This window comes from Taudactylus pleione, unplaced genomic scaffold, assembly GCF_031769625.1.
Source record: "Taudactylus pleione unplaced genomic scaffold, aTauple2 ptg000892l, whole genome shotgun sequence".
Lineage (NCBI taxonomy): Eukaryota > Metazoa > Chordata > Amphibia > Anura > Myobatrachidae > Taudactylus > Taudactylus pleione.
In genome coordinates, this window is record NW_028285293.1 from 175617 (window position 1) to 202879 (window position 27263).

Sequence of the window (27263 nt, forward strand, 5' to 3'; positions counted from 1 at the left end):
GGGGTAATAGGTGCAGTGTCCCCTTCAAATGCAGGACCTGACCACTAGGGGGTAATAGGTGCAGTCTCCCCTTCATATGCAGGACCTGACCACTAGGGGGTAATAGGTGCAGTATCCCCTTCATATGCAGAGCCTGACCACTAGGGGGTAATAGGTGCAGTGTCCCCTTCATATGCAGGGCCTGACCACTAGGTGGTAATAGGTGCAGTGTCCCCTTCATATGCAGGACCTGACCACTAGGGGCTAATAGGTGCAGTGTCCCCTTCATATGCAGGACTTGACCACTAGGGGGTAATAGGTGCAGTATCCCCTTCATATGCAGGACCTGACCACTAGGGGGTAATAGGTGCAGTATCCCCTTCATATGCTAGGGGGTAATAGGTGCAGTGTCCCCTTCATATGCTAGGGGGTAATAGGTGCAGTATCCCCTTCATATGCAGGGCCTGACCGCTAGGGGGTTATAGGGGGGTTATAGGTGCAGTCTCCCTTCATATGCAGGACCTGACCACTAGGGGGTAATAGGTGCAGTCTCCCCTTCATATGCAGGACCTGACCACTAGGGGGTAATAGGTGCAGTCTCCCTTCATATGCAGGACCTGACCACTAGGGGGTAATAGGTGCAGTGTCCCCTTCATATGCAGGACCTGACCACTAGGGGGTAATAGGTGCAGTGTCCCCTTCATATGCAGGACCTGGCCACTAGGTGGTAATAGGTGCAGTGTCCCCTTCATATGCAGGACCTGACCACTAGGGGGTAATAGGTGCAGTATCCCCTTCATATGCAGGACCTGACCACTAGGGGGTAATAGGTGCAGTATCCCCTTCATATGCAGAGCCTGACCACTAGGGGGTAATAGGTGCAGTGTCCCCTTCAAATGCAGGACCTGACCACTAGGGGGTAATAGGTGCAGTGTCCCCTTCATATGCTAGGGGGTAATAGGTGCAGTCTCCCCTTCATATGCAGGACCTGACCACTAGGGGGTAATAGGTGCAGTATCCCCTTCATATGCAGAGCCTGACCACTAGGGGGTAATAGGTGCAGTGTCCCCTTCATATGCAGGGCCTGACCACTAGGTGGTAATAGGTGCAGTGTCCCCTTCATATGCAGGACCTGACCACTAGGGGGTAATAGGTGCAGTGTCCCCTTCATATGCAGGACCTGACCACTAGGTGGTAATAGGTGCAGTGTCCCCTTCATATGCAGGACCTGACCACTAGGGGGTAATAGGTGCAGTATCCCCTTCATATGCAGGACCTGACCACTAGGGGGTAATAGGTGCAGTATCCCCTTCATATGCAGGACCTGACCACTAGGGGGTAATAGGTGCAGTATCCCCTTCATATGCAGAGCCTGACCACTAGGGGGTAATAGGTGCAGTGTCCCCTTCAAATGCAGGACCTGACCACTAGGGGGTAATAGGTGCAGTATCCCCTTCATATGCAGGGCCTGACCACTAGGGGGTAATAGGTGCAGTCTCCCCTTCATATGCAGGACCTGACCACTAGGGGGTAATAGGTGCAGTATCCCCTTCATATGCAGAGCCTGACCACTAGGGGGTAATAGGTGCAGTCTCCCCTTCATATGCAGAGCCTGACCACTAGGGGGTAATAGGTGCAGTATCCCCTTCATATGCAGGACCTGACCACTAGGGGGTAATAGGTGCAGTATCCCCTTCATATGCTAGGGGGTAATAGGTGCAGTGTCCCCTTCATATGCTAGGGGGTAATAGGTGTAGTCTCCCCTTCATATGCAGGGCCTGACCACTAGGGGGTAATAGGTGCAGTATCCCCTTCATATGCAGGACCTGACCACTAGGGGGTAATAGGTGCAGTCTTCCCTTCATATGCAGAGCCTGACCACTAGGGGGTAATAGGTGCAGTCTCCCTTCATATGCAGAGCCTGACCACTAGGGGGTAATAGGTGCAGTCTCCCTTCATATGCAGGACCTGACCACTAGGGGGTAATAGGTGCAGTCTCCCCTTCATATGCAGGACCTGACCACTAGGGAGTAATAGGTGCAGTCTCCCCTTCATATGCAGGACCTGACCACTAGGGGGTAATAGGTGCAGTATCCCCTTCATATGCAGAGCCTGACCACTAGGGGGTAATAGGTGCAGTGTCCCCTTCATATGCAGGGCCTGACCACTAGGTGGTAATAGGTGCAGTGTCCCCTTCATATGCAGGACCTGACCACTAGGGGGTAATAGGTGCAGTGTCCCCTTCATATGCAGGACCTGACCACTAGGTGGTAATAGGTGCAGTGTCCCCTTCATATGCAGGACCTGACCACTAGGGGGTAATAGGTGCAGTATCCCCTTCATATGCAGGACCTGACCACTAGGGGGTAATAGGTGCAGTATCCCCTTCATATGCAGGACCTGACCACTAGGGGGTAATAGGTGCAGTATCCCCTTCATATGCAGAGCCTGACCACTAGGGGGTAATAGGTGCAGTGTCCCCTTCAAATGCAGGACCTGACCACTAGGGGGTAATAGGTGCAGTATCCCCTTCATATGCAGGGCCTGACCACTAGGGGGTAATAGGTGCAGTCTCCCCTTCATATGCAGGACCTGACCACTAGGGGGTAATAGGTGCAGTATCCCCTTCATATGCAGGACCTGACCACTAGGGGGTAATAGGTGCAGTCTCCCTTCATATGCAGGACCTGACTACTAGGGGGTAATAGGTGCAGTGTCCCCTTCATATGTAGGGCCTGACCAGTAGGTGGTAATAGGTGCAGTGTCCCCTTTATATGCAGGGCCTGACCACTAGGGGCTAATAGGTGCAGTGTCCCCTTCATATGCAGGACCTGACCACTAGGGGGTAATAGGTGCAGTATCCCCTTCATATGCAGGACCTGACCACTAGGGGGTAATAGGTGCAGTATCCCCTTCATATGCAGAGCCTGACCACTAGGGGGTAATAGGTGCAGTGTCCCCTTCAAATGCAGGACCTGACCACTAGGGGGTAATAGGTGCAGTATCCCCTTCATATGCAGGGCCTGACCACTAGGGGGTAATAGGTGCAGTCTCCCCTTCATATGCAGGACCTGACCACTAGGGGGTAATAGGTGCAGTATCCCCTTCATATGCAGGACCTGACCACTAGGGGGTAATAGGTGCAGTCTCCCTTCATATGCAGGACCTGACTACTAGGGGGTAATAGGTGCAGTATCCCCTTCATATGCAGAGCCTGACCACTAGGGGGTAATAGGTGCAGTCTCCCCTTCATATGCAGAGCCTGACCACTAGGGGGTAATAGGTGCAGTATCCCCTTCATATGCAGGGCCTGACCACTAGGGGGTAATAGGTGCAGTCTCCCTTCATATGCAGGACCTGACTACTAGGGGGTAATAGGTGCAGTATCCCCTTCATATGCAGAGCCTGACCACTAGGGGGTAATAGGTGCAGTGTCCCCTTCATATGCAGGACCTGACCACTAGGGGGTAATAGGTGTAGTCTCCCCTTCATATGCAGGGCCTGACCGCTAGGGGGTAATAGGTGCAGTATCCCCTTCATATACAGGACCTGACCACTAGGGGGTAATAGGTGCAGTCTTCCCTTCATATGCAGGGCCTGACCACTAGGGGGTAATAGGTGCAGTCTCCCTTCATATGCAGAGCCTGACCACTAGGGGGTAATAGGTGCAGTCTCCCTTCATATGCAGAGCCTGACCACTAGGGGGTAATAGGTGCAGTCTCCCCTTCATATGCAGGACCTGACCACTAGGGGGTAATAGGTGCAGTATCCCCTTCATATGCAGGGCCTGACCAGTAGGGGGCTTATGGTGAAGGGGATTTGCTTAGCCAAAGCTGCTGCTGCTAAAGTATAGTGACTTCAGTTGGCAACTACGAATCAGCCCCGCCTACAGCCACTGCAGCCAATCCCTCTCCTGCACTGTGTCATGTGACTCTCTTCCATGCTTCGGTGACACTGCCCGTAAAATATCTCCCCCCAGTAACCAATCCCGTCTCGGCGCTGTGTCAGGTGACCTCCCTATGAAGATGTGAGAGACGCTGCCCCGCTTTCTCTATTCCCCAGCAGCCAATCCCGTCTCGGCTCTGTGTCAGGTGATCTTGCCATCTGTCAGCGGTGACGTCTGCCTGTTTTTTCTTTTCCACGGCAGCCAATCCCGACGCGACGCTGTGTCAGGTGACCTCCCTATGAAGTAAGAGGTGACGCTTCCCCGCCTTCTCTCCTCCGCGGCAGCCAATCCCGTGTCGGCGCTGTGTCAGCTGACCCCTCCCGTCAGGCAGCAATGGTGTACGCGCTGCTGCTGCTGGCCGCCCTGGCCGGGGCGCTCCTGACGTTGCTGCTGCTCTTCTCCCTGCACCGCCGCCGCCCGGCTCCCGCCCCCGCTCCCTCCGCCCCCGGGACCCCGCTGCTGGACGCCTCGCTGCGGGACTACCTGTTGGGGGCGGCCGGGGCGGAGAGCTGCCACTTCCTGAACGCTGTGCTGCTCTTCCTGTTCCGGGAGCTGCGGGACGCGGCCGGGCTGCGGCGCTGGCTGCTGCGGAAGATCCGGGTGGAGCTGGAGGAGCTGCTGCTCTCCCGCACGGCCGGGAGGCTGCTGGAGGGGCTGAGCCTGCGGGAGCTGAGCCTGGGAGAGGCGGTGCCGGTGCTCCGCGGGGTGCGGCTGCTCTCCCCCGCCTCCCCGGACTCCCCGGAGCCGCTGCCCCCGGAGCTGAGCTTCGAGCTGGAGCTGGAGTACGGCGGCGGCCTGAGCCTGGCCATAGACGTGGAGCTGCTGTTCGGGAAGACGGCGTCGCTGTCGGTGCAGCTGGGCCGAGTGCTGGGCCGCCTCCGCCTGGTCTTCAGCCGCCTGCCCTTCACCCACTGGTCCTTCTGCTTCCTGGAGGAGCCGCTCATCGACTTCCAGGTGCAGAGTCAGTTCGAGGGGCGACCGATGCCCCAGCTCACCTCCATCATCACCTCCCAGCTCAGGCGGGTCATCCGGAGGAAGCACACCGTGCCCAACTACAAGATCAGGTACTGCTGCCCACTGTGCTACCCTGCCGCAGTATTCTCCCCCCTGCCCCGTCATCCCACTGCCCCAGCTCACCTCCCAGCTCAGGCGGGTCATCTGGAGGAAGCACACCGTGCCCAACTACAAGATCAGGTACTGCTGCCCACTGTGCTACCCTGCCGCAGTATTCTCCCCCCTGCCCCGTCATCCCACTGCCCCAGCTCACCTCCATCATCACCTCCCAGCTCAGGCGGGTCATCCGGAGGAAGCACACCGTGCCCAACTACAAGATCAGGTACTGCTGCCCACTGTGCTACCCTGCCGCAGTATTCCTCCCAGTGCCCCATCATCCCACTGCCCCAGCTCACCTCCATCATCACCTCCCAGCTCAGGCGGGTCATCCGGAGGAAGCACACCGTGCCCAACTACAAGATCAGGTACTGCTGCCCACTGTGCTACCCTGCCGCAGTATTCTCCCCCCTGCCCCGTCATCCCACTGCCCCAGCTCACCTCCCAGCTCAGGCGGGTCATCTGGAGGAAGCACACCGTGCCCAACTACAAGATCAGGTACTGCTGCCCACTGTGCTACCCTGCCGCAGTATTCTCCCCCCTGCCCCGTCATCCCACTGCCCCAGCTCACCTCCATCATCACCTCCCAGCTCAGGCGGGTCATCCGGAGGAAGCACACCGTGCCCAACTACAAGATCAGGTACTGCTGCCCACTGTGCTACCCTGCCGCAGTATTCCTCCCAGTGCCCCATCATCCCACTGCCCCAGCTCACCTCCATCATCACCTCCCAGCTCAGGCGGGTCATCCGGAGGAAGCACACCGTGCCCAACTACAAGATCAGGTACTGCTGCCCACTGTGCTACCCTGCCGCAGTATTCCCCCCACTGCCCCATCATCCCACTGCCCCAGCTCACCTCCCAGCTCAGGCGGGTCATCTGGAGGAAGCACACCGTCCCCAACTACAAGATCAGGTACTGCTGCCCACTGTCCTACCCTGCCGCAGTATTCCCCCCAGTGCCCCATCATCCCACTGCCCCAGCTCACCTCCATCATCACCTCCCAGCTCAGGCGGGTCATCCGGAGGAAGCACACCGTGCCCAACTACAAGATCAGGTACTGCTGCCCACTGTGCTACACTGCCGCAGTATTCCCCCCACTGCCCCACCATCCCACTGCCCCAGCTCACATCCATCATCACCTCCCAGCTCAGGCGGGTCATCCGGAAGAAGCACACCGTGCCCAACTACAAGATCAGGTACTGCTGCCCACTGTGCTACCCTGCCGTAGTATTCCCCCCCACTGCCTACATCCCACTGCCCCAGCTCACCTCCATCATCACCTCCCAGCTCAGGCGGGTCATCCGGAGGAAGCACACCGTGCCCAACTACAGGATCAGGTACTGCTGCCCACTGTGCTACCCTGCCGTAGTCCCCCCCACTGCCTACATCCCACTGCCCCAGCTCACCTCCATCATCACCTCCCAGCTCAGGCGGGTCATCCGGAGGAAGCACACCGTGCCCAACTAAAAGATCTGGTACTGCTGCCCACTGTGCTACCCTGCCGCAGTATTCCCCCCAGTGCCCCACCATCCCACTGCCCCAGCTCACCTCCATCATCACCTCCCAGCTCAGACGGGTCATCGTGTTCATTTCCACCTGCCCAGTCTCTTATTGTCTCTGTACCAGTACGTTCCCCCAGTGTGAGATGTAGCCTCCTCGGCCCCTCAGTGTGAGATGTAGCCTCCTCCCCCCCTCAGTGTGAGATGTAACCTCCTCCCCCCCCCTCAGTGTGAGATGTGGCCTCCTCCCCCCCCTCAGTGTGAGATGTGGCCTCCTCCCCCCCCCTCAGTGTGAGATGTGGCCTCCTCCCCCCCCCTCAGTGTGAGATGTGGCCTCCTCCCCCCACTCAGTGTGAGATGTGGCCTCCTCCCCCCCCTCAGTGTGAGATATGGCCTCCTCCCCCCCTCAGTGTGAGATGTAGCCTCCTCCCCCCCTCAGTGTGAGATGTAGCCTCCTCCCCCCCTCAGTGTGAGATGTAGCCTCATCCCCCCCCTCAGTGTGAGATGTAGCCTCCCCCCCCCCTCAGTGTGAGATGTGGCCTCCTCCCCCCCCTCAGTGTGAGATGTGGCCTCCTCCCCCCCTCAGTGTGAGATGTGGCCTCCTCCCCCCCTCAGTGTGAGATGTGGCCTCCTCCCCCCCCTCAGTGTGAGATGTGGCCTCCTCCCCCCCCTCAGTGTGAGACGTGGCCTCCTCCCTCCCCCCTCAGTGTGAGACGTGGCCTCCTCCCTCCCCCCTCAGTGTGAGACGTGGCCTCCTCCCTCCCCCCTCAGTGTGAGACGTGGCCTCCTCCCTCCCCCCTCAGTGTGAGACGTGGCCTCCTCCCTCCCCCCTCAGTGTGAGACGTGGCCTCCTCCCTCCCCCCTCAGTGTGAGACGTGGCCTCCTCCCTCCCCCCTCAGTGTGAGACGTGGCCTCCTCCCTCCCCCCTCAGTGTGAGACGTGGCCTCCTCCCTCCCCCCTCAGTGTGAGACGTGGCCTCCTCCCTCCCCCCTCAGTGTGAGACGTGGCCTCCTCCCTCCCCCCTCAGTGTGAGACGTGGCCTCCTCCCTCCCCCCTCAGTGTGAGACGTGGCCTCCTCCCTCCCCCCTCAGTGTGAGACGTGGCCTCCTCCCTCCCCCCTCAGTGTGAGACGTGGCCTCCTCCCTCCCCCCTCAGTGTGAGACGTGGCCTCCTCCCTCCCCCCTCAGTGTGAGACGTGGCCTCCTCCCTCCCCCCTCAGTGTGAGACGTGGCCTCCTCCCTCCCCCCTCAGTGTGAGACGTGGCCTCCTCCCCCAGAGCCACATCTGCCAGGTAAGTGACTGTACTGTTTTATGAGTGGTGAAGAAACTGCAGTCACCACAGGCAGAGGTTGCTCTTAATTTGCCTCTTTGTAATTGCAGATAATGGGTTAGGTCTTGTTCAGACTTTTTGTCAGTGGAAATGCTCATCAGCTAATTATTATATTGTTATTTACACAGAAAGATATAAAATATTTCTTCAAGGGGTGATGGAGACCCCATTACTGTCCCCTTATTGATGGCATTCTGAGTGTCACTATGTAACTGGTTATATTGGTGCTGATAGTTTCTCTCTGTATACCCGGCAGACCTGTATCTTGGTGTGGCTCCGGGGTATTCTCCAGCCTTAGGTGACCTGTTGGATGATGTTACTATTGTCGGGTATCATTATAGAGGCTCATTTTAGTATTGTCTGTGTCTTTGCGTTATTGTTCTTTACATTTAGAGCTTTTGTTATGAGAAGAGAGCGTACGCGCCTTTTATCATGCTTTGTCGGATGAAAGCTGGCACATCAGGATTGTATCTTATGTGCTGTTATGAGAAGAGTGTATGCGCCTTTTATCATGCTTTGTCGGATGAAAGCTGGCACATCAGGATTGTATCTTATGTGCTGTTATGAGAAGAGTGTATGCGCCTTTTATCATGCTTTGTCGGATGAAAGCTGGCACATCAGGATTGTATCTTATGTGCTGTTTAATATTCAGCCGGTTCGGCCGGGTCATATCGGACCTAAAGTACAGAATGTATGCACCTTCCACCGTTCTAACAATTGTACACAAAAGCAGGGCCGCCTCTGTGGGCGTCATGGTGCTTGTTACGTACTCTTGTGTAAACTGGCCACCTTGTTGGTGTAAATATTCACCTTTTTTACTTGTCATCGCTGTATATAGTGGTACATAATATTATTTAGGCAAAACTTGGTTTAGACTTGCTGGGATGTGTAGTCCCACAACTTCTAATGTAAGTGGATGTGTCCTTTTCCCTGAGGTTGGTTTATAATGTAATCACGCCCCTTTCCAGCTCATTATGGTAATTCTTGGTACACCTACTGCGAGTACAGCCCGGTATTGGGAGGGTGTGTACGGTGGTACAATCACTTTCTTTTGATATTTTGGCAGCCGGGGATCGAAGGTTGCAAGTATGATTGTATAGGTGTGTACGTGTGATTGGGTAGGTATGATTGTATAGGTGTGTACGTGTGATTGTATAGGTGTGTACGTGTGATTGTATAGGTGTGTACGTGTGATTGTATAGGTGTGTACGTGTGATTGTATAGGTGTGTACGTGTGATTGTATAGGTGTGTACGTGTGATTGTATAGGTGTGTACGTGTGATTGTATAGGTGTGTACGTGTGATTGTATAGGTGGGTAGGTATGATTGTACGGGTGGGTAAGTATGATTGTACAGGTGTGTAGGTATGATTGTATAGGTGGGTACGTGTGATTGTATAGGTGTGTACGTATGATTGTATAGTTGTGTGTCTGTGATTGTATAGGTGTGTACGTATGATTGTATAGCTGTGTATCTGTGATTGTATAGGTATGATTGTATAGGTGTGTACGTGTGATTGTATAGGTATGATTGTATAGGTGTGTACGTGTGATTGTATTGGTGGGTAGGTGTGATTGTATAGGTGTGAACGTGTGATTGGGTAGGTATAATTGTATAGATTTGTAGGTATGCATGTATAGGTGTGATTGTATAGGTGTGTACATGTGATTGTATAGGTGTGTACGTATGATTGTATAGGTATGATTGTATAGGTGTGTACGTGTGATTGGGTAGGTATGATTGTATAGGTTTGTAGGTATGCTTGTATAGGTGTGTACGTGTTATTGTATAGGTGGGTAGGTGTGATTGTATAGGTGGGTACGTATGATTGTATAGATATGATTGTATAGGTGTGTACATATGATTGTATAGATATGATTGTATAGGTGTGTACGTATGATTGTATAGGTGTGATTGTATAGGTGGGTAGGTGTGATTGTATAGGTGGGTAGGTGTGATTGTATAGGTGGGTAGGTGTGATTGTATAGGTGTGTACGTGTGATTGTATAGGTGGGTAGGTGTGATTGTATAGGTGGGTAGGTGTGATTGTATAGGTGTGTACGTGTGATTGTATAGGTGTGTAGGTGTGATTGTATAGGTGTGTAGGTATGATTGTATAAGTATGATTGTGTAGGTGTGATTGTGTAGGTGTGATTGTATAGGTGTGTAGGTGTGATTGTATAGGTGTGATTGTACGGGTGGGTAGGTATGATTGTACGGGTGGGTAGGTATGATTGTACAGGTGTGTAGGTATGATTGTATAGGTGTGTACGTATGATTGTATAGTTGTGTGTCTGTGATTATACAGGTGTGTACGTATGATTGAGTAGGTGTGTTTGTATAGGTGTGTAGGTATGATTGTATGATTGTATAGGTGTGTACGTATGATTGTATAGGTGTGATTGTATACGTGTGTAGGTGTGATTGTATACGTGTGTAGGTGTGATTGTATACGTGTGTAGGTGTGATTGTATACGTGTGTAGGTGTGATTGTATAGGTGGGTAGGTGTGATTGTATAGGTGGGTAGGTGTGATTGTATAGGTGGGTAGGTGTGATTGTATAGGTGTGTAGGTATGATTGTGTAGGTGTGATTGTATAGGTGTGTAGGTGTGATTGTATAGGTGTGTAGGTGTGATTGTATAGGTGTGTAGGTGTGATTGTATAGGTGTGTGGTTGTATAGGTGTGGTTGTATGGGTGTGTATGTGTGATTGTATAGGTGTTGTACGTGTGATTGGGTAGGTATGATTGTATGGGTGTGTATGTGTGATTGTATGGGTGTGTAGGTGTGATTTTATAGGTGGGTAGGTATGATTGTATAGGTGGGTACGTATGATTGTATAGGTATGATTGTATAGGTGGGTACGTATGATTGTATAGGTATGATTGTATAGGTGGGTACGTATGATTGTGTAGGTGTGATTGTATAGGTGTGTAGGTTTTTATTGTATAGGTGTGTACGTGTGATTGGGTAGGTATGATTGTATAGGTGGATATGTGTGATTGTATAGGTGAGTAGGTGTGATTGTGTAGGTATGATTGTATAGCTGTGTATCTGTGATTGTATAGGTATGATTGTATAGGTGTGTACGTATGATTGTATAGGTGTGATTGTATAGGTGGGTAGGTGTGATTGTATAGATGTGTACGTGTGATTGTATAGGTGTGTAGGTATGATTGTTTAGGTGTGTAGGTGTGATTGTTTAGGTGTGTAGGTGTGATTGTATAGGTGTGTAGGTGTGATTGTATAGGTGTGTAGGTGTGATTGTACAGGTGGGTACGTGTGATTGTATAGTTGTGTACGTGTGATTGTATAGGTGTGTACGTATGATTGTATAGGTGTGAACGTGTGATTGGGTAGGTATAATTGTATAGATTTGTAGGTATGCATGTATAGGTGTGATTGTATAGGTGTGTACATGTGATTGTATAGGTGTGTACGTATGATTGTATAGGTATGATTGTATAGGTGTGTACGTGTGATTGGGTAGGTATGCTTGTTTAGGTGTGTACGTGTGATTGTATAGGTGGGTAGGTGTGATTGTATAGGTGTGTACATATGATTGTATAGATATGATTGTATAGGTGTGTACGTATGATTGTATAGGTGTGATTGTATAGGTGGGTAGGTGCGATTGTATAGGTGTGTACGTGTGATTGTATAGGTATGATTGTATAGGTGTGTAGTTGTGATTGTATAGGTGTGTAGGTATGATTGTATAGGTGTGTAGGTATGATTGTATAGGTGTGTACGTATGATTGTATAGGTGTGTAGGTGTGATTGTATAGGTGTGTAGGTGTGATTGTACAGGTGGGTAGGTATGATTGTACGGGTGGGTAGGTATGATTGTACAGGTGTGTAGGTATGATTGTATAGGTGGGTACGTGTGATTGTATAGGTGTGTACGTATGATTGTATAGTTGTGTGTCTGATTATACAGGTGTGTGCGTATGATTGAGTAGGTGGGTACGTATGATTGTATAGGTATGATTGTATAGGTGGGTACGTATGATTGTGTAGGTGTGATTGTATAGGTGTGTATGTGTGATTGTATAGGTGGGTAGGTATGATTTTATAGGTGGGTACGTATGATTGTATAGGTGTGTACGTGTGATTGGGTAGTTATGATTGTATAGGTGTGATTGTATAGGTGGATATGTGTGATTGTATAGGTGAGTAGGTGTGATTGTGTAGGTGTGATTGTATAGGTGAGTAGTTGTGATTGTATAGGTGTGTAGGTATGATTGTATAGGTGTGTACGTATGATTGTATAGGTGTGTAGGTGTGATTGTATAGGTGTGTGGGTGTGATTGTATAGGTGTGTAGGTGTGATTGTATAGGTGTGATTGTACAGGTGGGTAGGTATGATTGTACGGGTGGGTAGGTATGATTGTACAGGTGTGTAGGTATGATTGTATAGGTGGGTACGTGTGATTGTATAGGTGTGTACGTATGATTGTATAGTTGTGTGTCTGTGATTATACAGGTGTGTGCGTATGATTGAGTAGGTGGGTACGTATGATTGTATAGGTATGATTGTATAGGTGGGTACGTATGATTGTGTAGGTGTGATTGTATAGGTGTGTACGTGTGATTGGGTAGTTATGATTGTATAGGTGTGATTGTATAGGTGGATATGTGTGATTGTATAGGTGAGTAGGTGTGATTGTGTAGGTGTGATTGTATAGGTGGGTAGGTGTGATTGTATGGGTGTGTACGTGTGATTGGGTAGGTATCATTGTGTAGGTGTGGTTGTATAGGTGGGTAGGTGTGATTGTGTAGGTGTGGTTATATAGGTGTGTACGTGTGAATGTATAGGTGGGTAGGTATGATTATACAGGTGTGTACATATGATTGTGTAGGTGTGATTGTGTAGGTGGGTACGTATGATTGTATAGGTGTGTAGGTATGCTTGTATAGGTGGGTACGCATGATTGTATAGGTATGAATGTATAGGTGTGTTTACGTGTGATTGTATAGTTGTGTACGTATGATTGTATAGGTATGATTGTATAGGTGTGTAGATATGATTGTATAGGTGTGTTTACGTGTGATTTTATAGGTGGGTAGGTATGATTATACAGGTGTGTACGTATGATTGAGTAGGTATGATTGTATAGGTGTGTACGTATGATTGTATAGGTATGATTGTATAGGTGTGTAGGTATGATTATATAGGTGTGTACGTATGATTGTATAGGTGTGATTGTTTAGGTGTGTTGGTGTGATTGTATAGTTGTGTAGGTGTGATTGTATACGTGTATAGGTATGAATGTATAGGTGTGTACGTATGATTGTATAGGTGTGATTGTATAGGTGTGTAGGTATGTTTATATAGGTGTGTATGTATGATTGTATAGGTGTGTGGTTGTGTAGGTGTGGTTGTATAGGTGTATACGTGTGATTGTATGGGTGTGTATGTGTGATTGTATAGGTGTGTAGGTGTGATTGTATGGGTGTGTGTGTGTTATTGTGTAGGTGTGATTGTATAGGTGTGTATGTGTGATTGTATGGGTGTGTATGTGTGATTGTATAGGTGTGTATGTGTGATTGTATGGGTGTGTAGGTGTGATTGTATGGGTGTGTAGGTGTGATTGTATAGGTGTGTAGGTGTGATTGTATAGGTGTATAGGTGTGTGGTTGTATAGGTGTGTAGGTGTGGTTGTGTAGGTGTGGTTGTATAGGTGTGGTTGTATGGGTGTGTATGTGTGATTGTATAGGTGTTGTACGTGTGATTGGGTAGGTATGATTGTATAGGTGTGTAGGTGTGATTGTATGGGTGTGTATGTGTTATTGTATAGGTGTGATTGTATGGGTGTGTATGTGTGATTGTATAGGTGTGTATGTGTGATTGTATAGGTGTGTATGTGTGATTGTATAGGTGTGTAGGTGTGATTGTATGGGTGTGGTTGTTTAGGTGTGTAGGAGTGATTGTATAGGTGTGTATGTGTGATTGTACAGTGTGTACCTGGCTTGGCAGTGTTTAATGCAGATATTTTGTTTTCGTTTGTGCGCATTTGTACAATAGTGACCCTGAGAGGCAGGTGATTGGCTGGTTGTGATATAGACCAGTCTGTGAGGAGGGGGCCTCTGACTTTTCTGATCTTCTTTCCCCCACATATACATCTCTCATATTGTCATATTACTCTGCCATTTACAGACCTATAGGGCGACCAGCTCAGGTTATACTGAGACCACTGTGATGTGTGATAATCCACTAGGACTTTGTCTATTATAAGTGTACTGTAGGTCATAACAATGACTTACTATAATGTGGCGTCAGAGGCGGCGTGGTGTGATGTGGTGTGATGTGGCGTGATGTGATGTGGCGTGGTGTGATGTGGCGTCAGAGGCGGCGTGGTGTGATGTGGCATGATGTGGTGTGATGTGATGTGGTGTGATGTGGCGTGGTGTGATGTGGCGTCAGAGGTGGCGTGATGTGGTGTGATGTGGCGTCAGAGGTGATGTGGCGTGATGTGATGTGGCGTGATGTGATGTGGCGTGATGTGATGTGGCGTGATGTGATGTGGCGTGATGTGATGTGGCGTGGTGTGATGTGGCGTGGTGTGATGTGATGTGGCGTGGTGTGGTGTGATGTGGCGTGGTGTGATGTGGCGTGGTGTGATGTGGCGTGGTGTGATGTGGCGTGGTGTGATGTGGCGTGGTGTGATGTGGCGTCAGAGGTGGCGTGGTGTGATGTGGCGTGGTGTGATGTGGCGTGGTGTGATGTGGCGTGGTGTGATGTGGCGTGGTGTGATGTGGCGTGATGTGGCGTGGTGTGATGTGGCGTGGTGTGACGTGGCGTGATGTGGCGTGGCGTGGTGTGGCGTGATGTGGCGTGATGTGGCGTGATGTGGCGTGGTGTGGCGTGGCGTGATGTGGCGGGGTGTGATGTGGCGTGGTGTGATGTGGTGTGACGTGGCGTGGCGTGATGTGGTGTGACGTGGCGTGATGTGGCGTGGCGTGATGTGATGTGGCGTGGTGTGATGTGGCGTGGTGTGGCGTGGTGTGATGTGGCGTGGTGTGATGTGATGTGGCGTGGCGTGGTGTGATGTGGCGTGGTGTGATGTGGCGTGGTGTGATGTGATGTGGCGTGGTGTGATGTGGCGTCAGAGGTGGCGTGATGTGGTGTGATGTGGCGTGGTGTGATGTGGCGTGATGTGGCGTGGTGTGATGTGGCGTAATGTGATGTGGCGTGGTGTGGTGTGATGTGGCGTGATGTGATGTGGCGTGGTGTGATGTGATGTGGCGTGGTGTGATGTGGCGTGGTGTGGTGTGATGTGATGTGGCGTGGTGTGATGTGGCGTCAGAGGTGGCGTGGTGTGATGTGGCGTGGTGTGGCGTGATGTGGCGTGATGTGGTGTGATGTGGCGTGCGCCTCGCATTAGAAGCACCTGTCATACCGGTGTGTGTTCCTGTGTAATTACCTGTGATTTGCCGATTTCTCTCACATACAAGCTGTAGGGTGATATACAATGATTGGGGATGGCAGCGTACCTATGGGCCTGGCTGCGAGCTGTGCGTTCCCCAATCATCCAGGATTACTATGAGGTGGACATTGTGTGTTATGCGGCACACACACACCTAAAGATTATCTGTCCAACCAGCTAGGTGATTGGTTGGAATGAGAACCTGGTAACGTATGATAGTAAATGACAATCAGCAATTTGCTCCCAAACGCTGGAAAATGGACAAAACTGTTGTTTGAACAAATAGTTTACATCAAACATTTAACAAACTTGTCTGACGCCATTTTCATCTGTTTTCTGTCATTTAGGAGCAAATTGCTGATCACCAGTTACTCCCATACATTACCAGATTCTCATTCCAACAATCAGCTAGTTGGATGGTTGGACAGATCATCTATAGGTGTGTTCCCAGATTTCTATCACTATGGGCCCTACAGTCACAGCTGTGATCTGCTGATTGGGGGTTGTGTTGTCTCTTCCATAATACACATCAGCGCCAGGGCTGAGGGTCAGCAGTTGGCAAGGTGGCAATCTCCATGTGTCTGCCCTGCCCTCTGGGTGACTAGCCTTATTGCCGTATGTGTCGCCATTTTGTGCCAGTGACTTATTGATTTCTGCCCTTTCCTGCAGGTACAAGCCGTTCTTCCCAGTTCAAGGACAGTCCCTGGCTGAGGAGTTGGAGGACCAAACGCTGACCTTGCAGGACTTGGGCCTGTCGGAGGGACGACTGAAAGTGTCTGTGACGGGCTGCAGCAGGTGAGTGTACCTGAGACCCCCGGGGGCCTGTTATGTGCGGACAATAAGCAGAAAATGGCATTAATGTGGCTTTTTCACTCTCTTGCTCAGGGAGCGTAGAGCCCGAGTAACCCATCTATGTAATGAGCCCTAATCTGCCTCTTCTCTTGCCCTAGGGGGTGCGTGTTATTCCCTAAATAGGGATCTGTTACCTTGTGCATCGTGCTGGGCGCCAGCTGTTCTCTGCCAGAGCCCTGTCCCCATTGTCTTCTGTGCAGAGTCTGGTTTCCAATGGTATTAATATTTCATGGGCAATATTCATAGTGTATACGGGGAGCAGACAGGAGGCAGCGCTGGTCCTGTGTGGGTCTCACTCCCTGCTCTCTGCCAGACATAAACCTTATTTATTATTAATAACTTTACCGTGCACATGTCTATTACAGCGTAGAAGATGGCGTCCTCCTCATACCGCAGCTTTCTGTGCCTCTGTCACCTGTGCACGATAAAATAGGACTCTCCCTTCTGCCAGGGACTGAGATCTGAAACGTGCGGTGTCACCACACCGTGCCCCAGCCTACGCTCAGATACACCAACCTGACGCAGCTTGGTGCTTGTGACGTGGGATTTACTTAAGGTGCCGCCACAAAGAGTATTAAAATAGCGCTCTTACGTTCGCCAGACACTTAAATCTCACAATTATTACACAAGTGTAGCATGGGCCTCCCCAGGCTGTGATGTCATTACAGCACAGAGATAACGCTGATAACGTTCTAGGATTTATTGAGAAAATATCTCCATGGTTAAATTACAGATATGATTGCACAGATATGATTGCGCAGATATGATTGCGCAGATATGATTGCGCAGATATGATTGCGCAGATATGATTGCGCAGATATGATTGCGCAGATATGATTGCACAGATATGATTGCGCAGATATGATTGCGCAGATATGATACAGGTATAAATGCACAGATATGGTTACAGGTATGATTGCACAGATATGGTTACAGGTATGATTGCACAGATATGGTTACAGGTATGATTGCACAGATATGGTTACAGGTATGATTGCACAGATATGGTTACAGGTATGATTGCACAGATATGGTTACAGGTATGATTGCACAGATATGGTTACAGGTATGATTGCACAGATATGGTTACAGGTATGATTGCACAGATATGGTTGCACAGATATGGTTGCACAGATTGAGTACAGATAAAAGTAAATGATAAAGAATCAGAATCCTTAGTTGTCTTGTGCTGAGATCTTTAGGGGATCTGTGTGTGGAGGGAGACCACCATAGACACAGATGGGGAGCACTTCTAGCTCAGCTACTCCCTTGTAGAGTGAACCCAGTCAGGCAGGAGTAGCGGACTCTTATGGTTCCACAGCCCCCTCTCCCTCAGCAGCCCCCACCCTTCCCAGGCTCAGAAGGACTGTTCAGTGTTCTCCCAGGGTCTGTGTAGATGTAAATTAGCACGGCTACAAGACCTAAACCTCATATAACTCTCTGGGCTTTGAAGATATTTTACTGTAGGAAACCTGATAATGTAAGGTGCTACAAATGACCCTCATAGCAGCCAGTGTGTCTGTGCTCTGCTCTTCCGCCATGGCCACCTAGGGCGAGAGCAGACCTTACGTCCATGAAGCTTCGTCTTCAAAGGCTAGGCGTCACTTGGCCACTTGTTCTGACTAGCTTATGCAATCCGGTTTTGACCTACTGTACCCATTCCTAGCAAGCAGCCAGTTCTGAAATATATACTTTAGGGGAATTATAATAATACACACACTTTGCCTGGGCACACAAAATACATCCAGTCGTGACACGTGGGTTTGATGAATCGCCGTAGCCCATGGCGATGGTCACATACGGTATAGTAAGACAATAGCATGATAGGAATCATGGCTCTGATACTGCTGTGTTACTGATGGCAGCTTTCTCTGGTAGTTATCAGCTCCTTCACTAATTATAGAGACTGACCTGGGGGTCCTGGGGTGAGGACCCCTGGTGCCTCTGTACCGCTCTCCACAGGAACCATCATGGGGCTACAACTAGCACTGCTCACCCCCCACCCTCCAGGTGCAGTCCATGATGGGAATAACCTGTAGACCACCCCCCCCCCCCCCTCCATGGTGGCAGCAAGAGAATGACAGCGCACACATTATACTATCCTACAGCCTTCCTCACTACACACACTAATGTATAATGGCATTGCTCATCACTGTACAGGAACGTGTCTCCTCACTACACACACTAATGTATAATGGCATTGCTCATCACTGTACAGGAACGTGTCTCCTCACTACACACACTAATGTATAATGGCATTGCTCATCACTGTACAGGAACGTGTGTCTCCTCACTACACACACTAATGTATAATGGCATTGCTCATCACTGTACAGGAACGTGTCTCCTCACTACACACACTAATGTATAATGGCATTGCTCCTCACTGTACAGGAACGTGTGTCTCCTCACTACACACACTAATGTATAATGGCATTGCTCCTCACTGTACAGGAACGTGTGTCTCCTCACTACACACACTAATGTATAATGGCATTGCTCATCACTGTACAGGAACGTGTCTCCTCACTACACACACTAATGTATAATGGCATTGCTCATCACTGTACAGGAACGTGTCTCCTCACTACACACACTAATGTATAATGGCATTGCTCATCACTGTACAGGAACGTGTCTCCTCACTACACACACTAATGTATAATGGCATTGCTCATCACTGTACAGGAACGTGTCTCCTCACTACACACACTAATGTATAATGGCATTGCTCATCACTGTACAGGAACGTGTCTCCTCACTACACACACTAATGTATAATGGCATTGCTCATCACTGTACAGGAACGTGTCTCCTCACTACACACACTAATGTATAATGGCATTGCTCATCACTGTACAGGAACGTGTGTCTCCTCACTACACACACTAATGTATAAAGGCATTGCTCATCACTGTACAGGAACGTGTGTCTCCTCACTACACACACTAATGTATAATGGCATTGCTCATCACTGTACAGGAACGTGTGTCTCCTCACTACACACACTAATGTATAAAGGCATTGCTCATCACTGTACAGGAACGTGTGTCTCCTCACTACACACACTAATGTATAAAGGCATTGCTCATCACTGTACAGGAACGTGTGTCTCCTCACTACACACACTAATGTATAATGGCATTGCTCATCACTGTACAGGAACGTGTGTCTCCTCACTACACACACTAATGTATAATGGCATTGCTCCTCACTGTACAGGAACGTGTCTCCTCACTACACACACTAATGTATAATGGCATTGCTCATCCGATGCCAGCAGCCCCCTTCCCCCATCTTGTACCTGGCATGAGTACAGTCCAGATTAGGGTTTGATGATCTCTTATTGGTGGTTTCGGGATGTGGCCGCCTTCCTTGCACCGGAAATAGTTTTATAACCTGTGACAAATTGGTTATATGTGTTTATCAAGTCTTTATTTATTTATATATATATATATTCCCTGTAGTGCTGCGGTGCTGACAGGGTTAAGCTGAATTCTCCCCAGAAAATGTTGCGAGCTGGGAGGGGGCAGTAATGAAACATGTTGATACGATTTGTAACGACTCCAGCAGATATTACACTGCGTTATAATTGGGTCCAGCAATGTGCGCTGAGACACGGTGCTGCACGCCAGCGCTCTCAGTGATCTCGCTGTCCAACCTCCCCTTCCTCTTACTGACTGAGAGGGGTCTCTGTAACTCACGGCAACATCAGTAAAGTGCAAAACTGATCACAGGCACAGTCACATATCTCCATCCCCCATTTATATGGGGTGTGGTATAGGAAATAGACAGTAATTAGTTAGACAATGTTTAGATAGACGCCAGATGTTAGACAGGCAAAAGTCAGACACAATAAAGTTAGACATGTAAAATCTTGACCTGAAAATGGTCGACACAAAAATGGACAACCATTATTTTTTTTTTTGTTTTTTTAGCCCTAATTTCACTCTAACCCTAACCCTCCTGGTGCCTAACCCTCCCTCCTGGTGCCTAACCCTCCCTCCTGGTACCTAACCCTCCCTCACCCTCCCTCCTGGTGCCTAACCCTAAACCTAACCTTAATCCTAAAAAATATATTTAAAAAATGTCGAACTTTTGTACATGTTGAACTTCTTACATGTCTGACTTTAGTGCGTCTGACTTTAGTGCGTCTGACTTTAGTGCGTCTGACTTTAGTGCGTCTGACTTTAGTGCGTCTGACTTTAGTGCGTCTGACTTTAGTGCGTCTAACTATTAACTGTCTAACATCTGGTGTCTATGTAGACATTGTCTAACTAATTACTGTCTGTCTATAGTCCAGAACCCATTTATTAGAGGCAGACCCCAGTCAGAGCGAGCGCCAGTGTGACGAGTAGGGGGTCACTATTGGTCACATGACGGCAATGCTGGTTATTCTCTGCCATGGGCTCCCCGAGGGGATAATCTGATTAGTGATTGCAGATGTCAGTGGCACAGTCACCGTGTACTATAAGACCGGAGCATTGGGAGGAGCAGCGCTGTGTCCATTCTGTACATGTGCTGTGTAATATAGAGAGCAGGAATACGGTGTGAAATATAGAGAGCAGGGATACGGTGTGTAATATAGAGGGCAAGAATACGGTGTATAATATAGAGGGCAGGAATACGGTGTGTATGTGCTGTGTTATATAGAGGGCAGGGATACAGTGTGTATTTGCTGTGTAATATAGAGAGCAGGGATACAGTGTGTATGTGCTGTGTAATATAGAGGGCAGGGATACAGTGTGTATGTGCTGTGTAATATAGAGAGCAGGGATACGGTGGGTATGTGCTGTGTAATATAGAGAGCAGGGATACGGTGTGTATGTGCTGTGTAATATAGAGAGCAGGGATACGGTGTGTAATATAGAGGGCAGGGATACGGTGTGTATGTGCTGTGTAATATAGAGAGCAGGGATACGGTGTGTATGTGCTGTGTAATATAGAGGGCAGGGATACAGTGTGTAATATAGAGGGCAGGGATACAGTGTGTATGTGCTGTGTAATATAGAGAGCAGGGATACGGTGTGTATTTGCTGTGTAATATAGAGGGCAGGGATACGGTGTGTATGTGCTGTGTAATACAGAGGGCAGGGATACAGTGTGTAATATAGAGAGCAGGGATACAGTGTGTATGTGCTGTGTAATATAGAGGGCAGGGATACAGTGTGTATGTGCTGTGTAATATAGAGAGCAGGGATACGGTGTGTATGTGCTGTGTAATATAGAGAGCAGGGAAACGGTGTGTATGTGCTGTGTAATATAGAGGGCAGGGATACAGTGTGTAATATAGAGAGCAGGGATACAGTGTGTATGTGCTGTGTAATATAGAGGGCAGGGATACAGTGTGTATGTGCTGTGTAATATAGAGAGCAGGGATATACAGTGTGTATGTGCTGTATAATATAGAGAGCAGGGATACGGTGTGTATGTGCTGTGTAATATAGAGGGCAGGGATACAGTGTGTATGTGCTGTGTAATATAGAGAGCAGGGATATACAGTGTGTATGTGCTGTATAATATAGAGAGCAGGGATACGGTGTGTATGTGCTGTGTAATATAGAGAGCAGGGAAACGGTGTGTATGTGCTGTGTAATATAGAGGGCAGGGATACAGTGTGTAATATAGAGGGCAGGGATACAGTGTGTATGTGCTGTGTAATATAGAGGGCAGGGATACAGTGTGTATGCTGTGTAATATAGAGGGCAGGGATACGGTGTGTATGTGCTGTGTAATATAGAGGGCAGGGATACAGTGTGTATGTGCTGTGTAATATAGAGGGCAGGGATACGGTGTGTAATATAGAGAGCAGGGATACAGTGTGTATGTGCTGTGTAATATAGAGAGCAGGGATACGGTGTGTATGTGCTGTGTAAAATAGAGAGCAGGGATACAGTGTGTATGTGCTGTGTAATATAGAGAGCAGGGATACGGTGTGTATGTGCTGTGTAATATAGAGGGCAGGGATACAGTGTGTAATATAGAGGGCAGGGATACAGTGTGTATGTGCTGTGTAATATAGAGAGCAGGGATACAGTGTGTAATATAGAGAGCAGGGATACAGTGTGTAATATAGAGGGCAGGGATACAGTGTGTATGTGCTGTGTAATATAGAGGGCAGGGATACGGTGTGTATGCTGTGTAATATAGAGGGCAGGGATACAGTGTGTATGTTCTGTGTAATATAGAGAGCAGGGATACGGTGTGTAATATAGAGAGCAGGGATACAGTGTATGTGCTGTGTAATATAGAGAGCAGGGATACGGTGTGTATGTGCTGTGTAATACAGAGGGCAGGGTTACAGTGTGTAATATAGAGAGCAGGGATACAGTGTGTAATATAGAGGGCAGGGATACGGTGTGTATGTGCTGTGTAATATAGAGGGCACGGATACAGTGTGTAATATAGAGGGCAGGGATACGGTGTGTATGCTGTGTAATATAGAGGGCAGGGATTCGGTGTGTATGCTGTGTAATACAGAGGGCAGGGATACAGTGTGTAATATAGAGGGCATGGATACAGTGTGTGTGTGCTGTGTAATACAGAGGGCAGGGATACAGTGTGTATGTGCTGTGTAATATAGAGGATAGGGATACGGTGTGTATTTGCTGTGTAATATAGAGGGCAGGGATACGGTGTGTAATATAGAGGGCAGGGATACGGTGTGTATGTGCTGTGTAATATAGAGAGCAGGGATACAGTGTGTATGTGCTGTGTAATATAGAGGTCAGGGATACAGTGTGTATGTGCTGTGTAATATAGAGAGCAGGGATACAGTGTGTATGTGCTGTGTAATATAGAGAGCAGGGATACGGTGTGTATGTGCTGTGTAATATAGAGGGCAGGGATACAGTGTGTAATATAGAGAGCAGGGATACAGTGTATGTGCTGTGTAATATAGAGGGCAGGGATACGGTGTGTATGTGCTGTGTAATATAGAGAGCAGGGATACAGTGTGTATGTGCTGTGTATTATAGAGGGCAGGGATACAGTGTGTATGTGCTGTGTAATATAGAGAGCAGGGATACAGTGTGTATGTGCTGTGTAATATAGAGAGCAGGGATACGGTGTGTATGTGCTGTGTAATATAGAGGGCAGGGATACAGTGTGTAATATAGAGGGCAGGGATACAGTGTGTAATATAGAGAGCAGGGATACAGTGTGTAATATAGAGGGCAGGGATACAGTGTGTATGTGCTGTGTAATATAGAGAGCAGGGATACGGTGTGTATTTGCTGTGTAATATAGAGGGCAGGGATACAGTGTGTATGTGCTGTGTAATACAGAGGGCAGGGATACAGTGTGTTTGTGCTGTGTAATATAGAGAGCAGGGATACGGTGTGTATTTGCTGTGTAATATAGAGAGCAGGGATACAGTGTGTAATATAGAGGGCAGGGATACAGTGTGTATGTGCTGTGTAATATAGAGAGCAGGGATACGGTGTGTATGTGCTGTGTAATATAGAGAGCAGGGAAACGGTGTGTATGTGCTGTGTAATATAGAGGGCAGGGATACAGTGTGTAATATAGAGGGCAGGGATACAGTGTGTAATATAGAGAGCAGGGATACAGTGTGTATGTGCTGTGTAATATAGAGGGCAGGGATACGGTGTGTATGTGCTGTGTAATATAGAGGGCAGGGATACGGTGTGTATGTGCTGTGTAATATAGAGGGCAGGGATACAGTTTGTATGTGCTGTGTAATATAGAGGGCAGGGATACAGTGTGTATGTGCTGTGTAATATAGAGAGCAGGGAAACGGTGTGTATGTGCTGTGTAATATAGAGGGCAGGGATACAGTGTGTAATATAGAGGGCAGGGATACAGTGTGTATGTGCTGTGTAATATAGAGAGCAGGGATACAGTGTGTAATATAGAGAGCAGGGATACAGTGTGTAATATAGAGGGCAGGGATACAGTGTGTATGTGCTGTGTAATATAGAGGGCAGGGATACGGTGTGTATGCTGTGTAATATAGAGGGCAGGGATACAGTGTGTATGTTCTGTGTAATATAGAGAGCAGGGATACGGTGTGTAATATAGAGAGCAGGGATACAGTGTATGTGCTGTGTAATATAGAGAGCAGGGATACGGTGTGTATGTGCTGTGTAATACAGAGGGCAGGGTTACAGTGTGTAATATAGAGAGCAGGGATACAGTGTGTAATATAGAGGGCAGGGATACGGTGTGTATGTGCTGTGTAATATAGAGGGCACGGATACAGTGTGTAATATAGAGGGCAGGGATACGGTGTGTATGCTGTGTAATATAGAGGGCAGGGATTCGGTGTGTATGCTGTGTAATATAGAGGGCAGGGATACAGTGTGTAATATAGAGAGCAGGGATACAGTGTGTATGTGCTGTGTAATACAGAGGGCAGGGATACAGTGTGTAATATAGAGGGCATGGATACAGTGTGTATGTGCTGTGTAATATAGAGGATAGGGATACGGTGTGTATTTGCTGTGTAATATAGAGGGCAGGGATACGGTGTGTAATATAGAGGGCAGGGATACGGTGTGTATGTGCTGTGTAATATAGAGAGCAGGGATACAGTGTGTATGTGCTGTGTAATATAGAGGTCAGGGATACAGTGTGTATGTGCTGTGTAATATAGAGAGCAGGGATACAGTGTGTATGTGCTGTGTAATATAGAGAGCAGGGATACGGTGTGTATGTGCTGTGTAATATAGAGGGCAGGGATACAGTGTGTAATATAGAGAGCAGGGATACAGTGTATGTGCTGTGTAATATAGAGGGCAGGGATACGGTGTGTATGTGCTGTGTAATATAGAGAGCAGGGATACAGTGTGTATGTGCTGTGTATTATAGAGGGCAGGGATACAGTGTGTATGTGCTGTGTAATATAGAGAGCAGGGATACAGTGTGTATGTGCTGTGTAATATAGAGAGCAGGGATACAGTGTGTATGTGCTGTGTAATATAGAGAGCAGGGATACGGTGTGTATGTGCTGTGTAATATAGAGGGCAGGGATACAGTGTGTAATATAGAGGGCAGGGATACAGTGTGTAATATAGAGAGCAGGGATACAGTGTGTAATATAGAGGGCAGGGATACAGTGTGTATGTGCTGTGTAATATAGAGGGCAGGGATACAGTGTGTAATATAGAGAGCAGGGATACAGTGTGTAATATAGAGGGCAGGGATACAGTGTGTATGTGCTGTGTAATATAGAGAGCAGGGATACGGTGTGTATTTGCTGTGTAATATAGAGAGCAGGGATACAGTGTGTAATATAGAGGGCAGGGATACAGTGTGTATGTGCTGTGTAATATAGAGAGCAGGGATACGGTGTGTATGTGCTGTGTAATATAGAGAGCAGGGATACGGTGTGTATGTGCTGTGTAATATAGAGGGCAGGGATACAGTGTGTAATATAGAGGGCAGGGATACAGTGTGTAATATAGAGAGCAGGGATACGGTGTGTATGTGCTGTGTAATATAGAGAGCAGGGATACGGTGTGTATGTGCTGTGTAAAATAGAGAGCAGGGATACAGTGTGTATGTGCTGTGTAATATAGAGGGCAGGGATACAGTGTGTAATATAGAGGGCAGGGATACAGTGTGTATGTGCTGTGTAATATAGAGAGCAGGGATACAGTGTGTAATATAGAGAGCAGGGATACAGTGTGTAATATAGAGGGCAGGGATACAGTGTGTATGTGCTGTGTAATATAGAGGGCAGGGATACGGTGTGTATGCTGTGTAATATAGAGGGCAGGGATACAGTGTGTATGTTCTGTGTAATATAGAGAGCAGGGATACGGTGTGTAATATAGAGAGCAGGGATACAGTGTATGTGCTGTGTAATATAGAGAGAAGGGATACGGTGTGTATGTGCTGTGTAATACAGAGGGCAGGGTTACAGTGTGTAATATAGAGAGCAGGGATACAGTGTGTAATATAGAGGGCAGGGATACGGTGTGTATGCTGTGTAATATAGAGGGCAGGGATACGGTGTGTATGCTGTGTAATATAGAGGGCACGGATACAGTGTGTAATATAGAGGGCAGGGATACGGTGTGTATGCTGTGTAATATAGAGGGCAGGGATTCGGTGTGTATGCTGTGTAATATAGAGGGCAGGGATACAGTGTGTAATATAGAGAGCAGGGATACAGTGTGTAATATAGAGAGCAGGGATACAGTGTATGTGCTGTGTAATATAGAGGGCAGGGATACGGTGTGTATGTGCTGTGTAATATAGAGAGCAGGGATACAGTGTGTAATATAGAGAGCAGGGATACAGTGTATGTGCTGTGTAATATAGAGGGCAGGGATACGGTGTGTATGTGCTGTGTAATATAGAGAGCAGGGATACAGTGTGTATGTGCTGTGTAATATAGAGAGCAGGGATACAGTGTGTATGTGCTGTGTAATATAGAGAGCAGGGATACAGTGTGTATGTGCTGTGTAATATAGAGAGCAGGGATACGGTGTGTATGTGCTGTGTAATTTAGAGGGCAGGGATACAGTGTGTAATATAGAGGGCAGGGATACAGTGTGTAATATAGAGAGCAGGGATACAGTGTGTAATATAGAGGGCAGGGATACGGTGTGTATGTGCTGTGTAATATAGAGGGCAGGGATACAGTGTGTAATATAGAGGGCAGGGATACAGTGTGTAATATAGAGAGCAGGGATACAGTGTGTAATATAGAGGGCAGGGATACAGTGTGTAATATAGAGGGCAGGGATACAGTGTGTATGTGCTGTGTAATATAGAGAGCAGGGATACAGTGTGTAATATAGAGGGCAGGGATACGGTGTGTATGTGCTGTGTAATATAGAGGGCAGGGATACAGTGTGTAATATAGAGGGCAGGGATACAGTGTGTAATATAGAGAGCAGGGATACAGTGTGTAATATAGAGGGCAGGGATACGGTGTGTATGTGCTGTGTAATATAGAGGGCAGGGATACAGTGTGTAATATAGAGGGCAGGGATACAGTGTGTAATATAGAGAGCAGGGATACAGTGTGTAATATAGAGAGCAGGGATACAGTGTGTAATATAGAGGGCAGGGATACAGTGTGTATGTGCTGTGTAATATAGAGAGCAGGGATACGGTGTGTATTTGCTGTGTAATATAGAGGG

The 27263-nt window shown here is 48.4% G+C and overlaps 1 protein-coding gene across 1 annotated transcript in view; it reads left to right on the forward strand.

Moving 5' to 3' along the window:
• Window positions 1-4212: 4212 nt before the first annotated feature.
• PDZD8 (PDZ domain containing 8) overlaps window positions 4213-27263 on the forward strand; it is a 108858-nt gene continuing 85807 nt past the window's right edge. Inside the window, exons 1-2 of the mRNA XM_088459060.1 lie at window positions 4213-4989; window positions 15964-16089. Of these exons, the coding sequence (XP_088315186.1) occupies window positions 4259-4989; window positions 15964-16089 (857 nt within the window). The 5' untranslated portion in view covers window positions 4213-4258. The remainder of the gene's footprint in view (window positions 4990-15963; window positions 16090-27263) is intronic.